The sequence below is a fragment of the Centruroides sculpturatus genome, unplaced genomic scaffold (assembly GCF_000671375.1).
Source record: "Centruroides sculpturatus isolate CEXI.00-Female unplaced genomic scaffold, Cexi_2.0 scaffold1785, whole genome shotgun sequence".
NCBI lineage: Eukaryota > Metazoa > Arthropoda > Arachnida > Scorpiones > Buthidae > Centruroides > Centruroides sculpturatus.
In genome coordinates, this window is record NW_019386748.1 from 103,846 (window position 1) to 112,355 (window position 8,510).

Below are 8,510 nucleotides of genomic sequence, written 5' to 3' on the forward strand. Positions count from 1 at the left end.
AACCGCTAAGCAGAAAAATAATGAAGAATGAGGAAAACCAAGGTGGGTGGCATATTTGGGATATAAAATCCCTTGAACAGTCCTTGCAACTATCTATCCTTCTAAACTTGATTCACCTTTAACAACATCCTCTTTGCGATCTGGCAGAATACATCCTGGGACCCATTACAAGATGCATCACAAAGAACCCCTCAAATAAACCTTTTCTGCTGGACAATAATAAACAATACAGCATGTGGAGATCCACTGTCAACAACCTTCTGTCTGCCAACATTATAAAGGAGAATATAAAACCATGTATTATTTACAAAGGCATATTTGTTCAAAGCCCTAACCCCAACCTAAGGGATAATACGACCAACTGGAAGGAATGCTGGATCAATGTAGGTAGGCTTACATTGCCTGCAGAGTGGAAAGAGACCACTTGGCGTATAATAAACGTCACCATGATGAAGGAATTTCTTCATAAATATCATCATCTCAGGAGTGCCAGGTGCCCAAGATGTAACAAAGACAAGAGTACCTACTATCTTTTCTACGAGTGCTCCACTGCCAACAAAATATGGACGTGGCTACACAACATCTTCAATATTACCATGTCCTGGAATAACATCATTTATCATGCTGACCTTCCTGTAACCGATTATAATAACTATAGCCTCAACTGGATGACTGCTCTTGTCAAAAGGACCATTTGGAAGACAAGATGCACTCTTCACTTTGACAACAACAGGTGGAATTCCACCCTTTGCATCAGGAAAATAAAAGTGACCAATCTCTCCTGACAGAGAAAGACTAAAAAGATAGTTGTTGTTTATTTCCTTCCATATTTTATTGATTGTCCCATGGTAGAGAGTATTAAAGACGATTGGACTTAACTGTGACCTACAAGTGCTCCCACTGTGTTTTCTCTGGATGTACGGCAGTTGACTGGCCTAAAGTCACAAATACAATATGTCGCAAATCTCAGCTAATTATATGTATATAGGGTATCTACCCTTGAAACTAAATCTGTATTACTCGGGCATCTTCTGCTCTATAGCAGAACCTGTTGTACACACTTTGGAATGTTACTGTTGAAATGTTATGTAAATGTTTTAACCTCTGTATATATATGTAAATATTTAATCCATATGGGTATAACGGTCTCTTGTGTATTATGTCAAAGGTGCTACTTCTGTATGGATCCACATCAGTACATCTGATATCATGTATATGTTTTTGTCATTAATAAACTTTAATTAAAAGTAAAAGTAAACGAGAGAGGTGTCCGATAGGATCAAATAGTTCCAAGGCGATTTTGAAGTTATTCTATTTGTGGATCGACGAATAGAGAAAGTCTTGAGAGTTGAGGAAATAGGTTCCTAGTATATTGAGGTGACGATTAGGATCTTTAATTCATAAGAATTATTGTATATAAGTTAATNAAATTAAACTTAACCAAACGGTACGTTATGTACATATTTAGAAAAAAACGGCCCAAATTGTATACGGCCCATGTGGAATTTTCCACATTTTCCACATGGCCAGTCCGCCCCTGGGGCTTTGTGTGTGAACAACGGACATTCTTTGCTGGGACATTACAATGATATTGAACATTTTCATTACGTTATGTTAAAACAATAAGTTAATTGGAAAGATGTGCAAAAATATAATATATATTAAATATATAATAAATATATATATATATTTATTTATTTACGCAAAAGCAATTGGAAAACTACTACTCTGAAATAAATAAATGAATAAATATATATTTATTTATTTATTTATGCATTTAAACTCTACTTTATAATTAATTTTATTTAATTTCACAACAGAATTGGTCAGCGAGATAATGGAATGAAAAAAGGTCAAATTCGTTAAAAGCAAGAAAATCTCCCGAAATGTGAAATGACCCGCGGTTAATGTCCTAATTCTTTTTCTACGAACTATTGTCTCTGGATCGTACTAGTGCTGAGAAGAAATCAGTTGTAAAAAGCCAATTATTTGATTCGATTGTTTCTCTTAGAATTGACCGATTCAGTTGTTCTGGCATACTTCTACAGAAATAAACATTTTTGAAGTAATATATAAGAAAAATATGTTCAAAAATCTTGAAATTTTTACATGATTTTACTTATTCTAATTAATTAAACAAATCTGAAAATTACAAATTACTTTAAATTCAGTAAAAAAACGTTTTAAAATTTGTGATAAAGTTTATCTCTTGGTTCACTAGAACTGAAATTATACATTTAATAAAATTTTTCTTCCTTCTTAAAGAAAATTACAAAAAATATTACATATTTTTACTTAAAATCATTTTTAAAATATTTTGTGTTTTAAATGTTTACAATTCACACATCAAAAAGATTTTTAATTCAGAAAAAATAATGCCATGGTGTGAGCAGAAATATTTCACATGAAATATTTATAAGTCATATGTCTTCCTGGAAAGCCACCAGACCATTCCAATTATCATTGTTTCGAACCCATATTAGTAATTTAGTTTCAATATACCAGCTCAACGATTCTGCGATGTGCTTGACCAGTTCAGGATTGTTTATTCTGTAACAAATGAGAGCCATGTCACTAGTGATCACAAATAATGCTACGATTTTAAACCAATTAATTCCATCGTTGAATAATTCGCTGACAACTTCCAAGAAAGTGACACAAGCAAAATGTACATTCAGATTGGCAGGCGCTTCCAAAATTCTGACTCGATATTCAGTTTTGATTTTGTTTCCGAGCGATCTGATTGCCCTGTTCACTTCATTCAGAGTAGCTGTTGGCGACCTCCATTTGTAAACATTCATCTGCAATCGGTACAATATAAAATCGTTCACAATAGATCTTGTTTCTTCTTCCAGAGTAACACCACAACACCATCAGTCAATCTTCACGTTCCGAGATAAGCGCTAGGGACGCTGACGCTAATAAATGATTTAAGTTGAATAATTAGATTAATTAAAATATGTATGTAATTACGGAACCAGAATTTATTAAATTTAATGTGATATTAAAATATATAGTTTATTATAAAATAGAAAAAAACATTTAAAATAGTAACTTTAATAATTTTCAGTAAAAACTGTTACTAACTTCCTCCAATATCACATTAACTAACTATTTTATCGTAAATATATAAAGATTACATAAACAAAAGACTTATTTATCCACGTCATCTACGAACTCTTAGAGTTAATATAAATACGTCCAAAGTTAAAAAAAAATGTGGCCTTAGTGTAATGTTTCTGTATATTATTAAATGTTTTTTGCTGTACAATAATACCTTGACTTACGCAAACCCAGAGTTACGCGATTTTCTCATTGATTCGTCTTTTGTTTGAGCACCATGCAACTCTGGATTACTCACTCCCCCCCACACTATTGTTCGGCTTACATGTTCAAACGTGTCGCGTGGAATCGACACATAAATAACACAAAATAAATTGTAGCTATTTCTGTGTTTGTTATATCTACGGAAACTCGAGAGAATCTTATGTGGTTATTTCTTGTAACCGTGAATGAATCAAAAGACAAGATAAGATTAATGAGAACATTTACTAGCTTACATACATCCGACTTGGATTTTCCATAAATTGCAAAATTATACTCTGACTTGTGCAAATGCCACTTAAGTGGTTATTGCTCGGTCCCACCTATCACTGTATTATAAAATGAATCTTGTTTATTGCATATTAATATTTAAATATGAACAGAATTCTGGTTACTAAATTAACTAATTCTAGCAGTCGGTCTTCTGATTATCTTCCTTCGTTTAATTGATTTAAAAGTAGCTAAAGTTTGCCAAAGTTTGCTAAAGTTAAATGATTTAAGTTGAATAATTAGATTAATTAAAATATGTATGTAATTACGGAATCTAATACGGAATTAATTAAAATATGTATGTAATTACGGAACTCTTAGAGTTAATATAAATACGTCCAAAGTTAAAAAAAATGTGGCCTTAGTGTAATGTTTCTGTATATTATTAAATGTTTTTTGCTGTACAATAATACCTCGACTTACGCAAACCCAGAGTTACGCGATTTTCAAATCTCATCGATTCGTCTTTTGTTTGAGTAGATGACCTCCTCAAATGCACCTTCTAGCAACAGACCAGAATAATTAGTCTATGTCTTTAATATCTTTAAAAAATAATGCACTAAAAGAGATCCGAAATATTAAATACTGTACCTAGAAAAACGAATTTCACTAATTAACACATTTTTAACAATATTCTCTCTGTGTGTTAATTTGAATTTTCTTGTCTTCTTTTGCTTATTTTTTATTTCACGACTTGATGCTTAGATAAGACACTGGGCATCTTTAAAATATGCAAAGCACTACAGATGTTGAATATTTGTTTTTTATGATAGACAATGATAAATAATGAGGATAGATCACATTTTTGGAAATTCTTGTAAGTAGCTAAAATTTCTGATTCTAAAACAATTCCTTAGAAAAATAATGACAGCCAATCTGTTGTGTCCTTTGACATGTAATCAGGGCTGTGGAGTCGAAGGATTTACCTGAACAGCTCTGTACAGTACGTGTAACAAAAGTATATTACTTCAGTAAATTCCTAGCATATTTGTAAACCGTATTAATAAAGTGATACATTCAAATTCTTATCGGACTTTACAATGATCCGATAAAAATACTAATGAATCATTTTATTATCATCATCAACCCATCTCGATTTTGATATAAGATATCTATTTTAACCGTTCAGATAATATAAATACTTTAATTATTTAAGCGTTTCATACAAGCTTGATCTACAAAAATACAAAGTCATTTCTATATTATTGTGATAAAGTGTGAAGAAACAACAGAAATATGGTTGTTAATAGTGCCGACGTTATTGCACTTAATATTTTTATTTATCCATTCAAACAAGTTAACAGTATATATATCTATACTAATATTACAAAAAGGTAATGTTTGTATGCAGCAGGTAATCTCCGAAACTACTCATCCGATTTCAAAAATTCTTTCACCAATATTTAGAGTGGAACTTCAGGGTGGACATAGGCTGTATATTATTCCGTTAAACATTCATATAAATTAAATGAAAAGATACAGTAGAGCGTCGTTTATCCGAAAGCTGGTTATCCGAAAGCATTCGAGTCGGCAAATTTAAATTTAAATTTTCGTTAGTGCTGTGGCGCTGCAATCTTCGGCTATTTCTTGGGTTACTCAAATATTTTACGTTTTTGATACTAAATTAACATCTGAAGTATATTTTTTTATTGTATTTATATTTTTCAATATATTTATTTTGTTTTTACAAAATAAAAAAATAATTTTTAACGATACAATAGTCTTCGTTAGGCTTAACATAGACGAAAATTCAACGCAAAGTGACACGCAACAGAAAGAAATTTCAACATGGGATAAATTTATATATTTTTTCGTACATGATTCGTTATCCGAACCACCCCAGTCCCCAATTGATTCGGATAAACGACGCTCTACTGTATAATCTAGGTTAAGGCTTTTATGTCCAACAGATGGCGCTACGAGTACGACGCCCTAAGTTTGCTTTTCTGTGAAACATTATGCTTTTCTGTGAAAATGAACTAAAACAGATCATCTTCTATTTATATAAATAAAAATGTAATGTTCGTTTGTTCCTACCGATTCCTTTGAAATTTTGACACAATGCTGCATTCGAATACGCAGGTGTTTTTATATAATATACATGTCGAAATTCAACCCCACTGAAGGGAGATGGTTAGGATTAAAGCTTAGTTCACACTGGACGCTATTCGCTAGCGAATGCGAAAAACAGAGCGAATAACACGTCAGACATGACGTCGTTTCTGGCAAATTTTACCATTTTGCGAATCGCTTTGAAGTTCGGAACTGTCGAGCTTTTTCGCTAGCGAAAAAGTTTCGCCACCAATCAGATTCCCTCTAGTTGTCACGTGGTTCTTGTTGTTTTCAACATGGCGACACAAGCTTCTTCTCGGTGTAAAGTAAATGTAGAACAACTTTTAGAAGAAATGGAAGATGCTCCATTTTTATATACAAAAATGGATCGGAGATACAAAGACGTTGATTTGAAGGAAAATCAGTGGAAGTTGATTGCGGAGTGTCTTAATTTGACAGGTGAGTAAAATTTGTTTGTACTTGTAGTTAAGCCTACCATAAACTATTCGGTATAAAATGAACAATCAAATTTGAAGCACGTGCATTTGTATATTATTTCTCATTAATAACCTAAATCATTTGGGTTATAAACATATAAAATTTGCTAAGTTATTTAACTTAGCAAACGACTCAATTCATAGTTAATGTTATGAGAAAAAGATTTAAATACCAAAACATTCTAAAAATATTTAACACATGATAGTGAAACATTGAGGGGTGGTTTTTTGTAATTATTAAATGTAAATTAAATTAATCAGCTACAGTCCCCAAGAATACATTTATAAAAACCTTTTAAGTAGAATTTAAGACAAATTTAACAACAAGTTTACAAACCTAACATACATAAATCATTAAAAACAAAAAATACCCATTCAAGTACAGAATGGCAAAATACCACTGTATATTGAATGAATGTCTTGTAAGAGTTTAATTGTATTTTATTAAGAAACAATGCTGTTAATTTTAATTGATTATTATTTATAAATATTTTAACATGGAATTTTGTTTTTCTGTTATTATTTTGAAGTTGAAGAAGTAAAGAAGAAATGGAAGAATCTTGTAGATACCTACAGGAAAGAAAAAAAAAATTATATATGAAAAAACTAGAAGTGGTGCTGGTGTAGATGACCTCCTCAAATGCACCTTCTAATGAATATAATGGACAGAATGAACAATTTTCACAGTATGTAACAGAAATATATTATTAAATATTATAATAGAAAGGTTGAGGCACAAGTTCAAACATTAAACGTGTACGGGTAGCAGAAGTACATGTTACACATTTCAAATCCAAGTAAAAATCGTTGAGGCACCCGTTCATAACATCATGTGACTCAATGAACATCACGCATTGACTCACGGGAAATAATGTGGTGATACACCGGTTGTTTTTTTTTTATTTTGTATTTTGTATTAAGCCTAAGATTAAGTTTCCTCAATCTTTTGTCTAACACTTTCTCGAACTTTCTAACGGTCCTTATTGCCTGCTGGTGGTAAAACATTTCTGAGAAATACAACGAAAAACAAAGGTGTGGAAGTAGGCCCCGAGGCAAGTGAGAGAAAGGGAGGGAGGACTTTGGAGCTAGCGTTGTGGAAGACAGACGAGGAGAGGAGATCCTGGTCACCGGAACAAAGGAGGACGGTGTGATTCGGGGACAGATAGAGCGAGACATAAAGGAAAGGAAGGAAAATCACGAAAGTTTTCTTTTCATCAACGTTAGCGAACTCTGAAGAAAGGAAGGAAACATGGGTACCCCACCAGCAGTCTTCTCTTATCTTTTTTTTTGTTCTTAATCTTAATATTTTTCTTTCCTTCTACTTCTTTATTTAGTATATAAGTTAGATTAAGTTAGGTTAAGTAAGGTTTTAAATTGTCGCGAAGTACCGTTGCACTCTCTCTAATTCAGATATAAGTATATGTTACACGAATTGTATATATTAAAGTTGGGATCACTGAGAATCTTGTATAATTGCACAAAACGACAATAAAACTTTTATTTTACACCAATTTCTTTGTGTTGTTCGTCCACGTGCTCTCCACAATGTTGAAAAAAATGGCGGAAGCATTTTGCACGGTGGATTACCAGGAAAGGTAAATAAACAAATTAAAATGTTTAATAACACTAAATAATTATTTTTTTTACTATAATTAGCGTCGTGTTAACTCCGAGAAACAGTAGGAAAGTTCAAATGCAGTTTTCTTGCTTTCACGACATACTTCTGTTAAGAGAAGTAGTGACTATAAATGCTAAAATAAATCATAATTTTAACCCCAAACACGAAAAAAAATGAAGACGTTTAAGCCGATCGTGTACTCACCAAGCTACACGTAGCAAACGCCATTATCGACGGTCCAGAAATGCCAGATGGCGGCGCTCACCCGTTACCCGTACACGTTTTGGGCTAAATACGTGCACCTCAACCTCTCTAATGAATAATGATACAAGACAATAAAAAGTCATAATTTAAAACAAATTTTTTTAAAGTTGAAAAATAATCTAGATAAAACTTCACTTATTTTTTCTTTATTTTATTAGAACTTGTAGCAATCTTTCATTAAATGAGGGCCTACAAAGTGAAGATTTGGAAGAGATGTGTCCTGTCCAGGAAGCCAAATTTTCAAAGTCTTTCAATGTAATATATTGTTGTGTTCTAACCAAAAGTTAATATATGGTTTATATGTTGTTAGTAAATTAATCATTCTTTATCTCAAGTTATTTAATAATAATGTTAAGTACTCTACATACGTCAAATATTTTTCCTTTAGTTTATACCTGTATTCTTAAGTCTACATTTATGTTTTAATTTTATTATTTGTAGTTTAATTTTTTCATCTACTATGTATAGCCTATATATTTACTTAT

General features: G+C 31.9%; 1 protein-coding gene across 1 annotated transcript; it reads right to left on the reverse strand.

The window, feature by feature from the left end:
• Window positions 1–2,420: 2,420 nt before the first annotated feature.
• On the reverse strand, window positions 2,421–2,801 carry LOC111615714 (apoptosis regulator R1-like). Its single transcript, XM_023357150.1, has one exon. The coding sequence runs from the start codon at window positions 2,799–2,801 to the stop codon at window positions 2,421–2,423; it is 381 nt and encodes a 126-aa protein (XP_023212918.1).
• Between the last annotated feature and the right edge of the window lie 5,709 nt (window positions 2,802–8,510).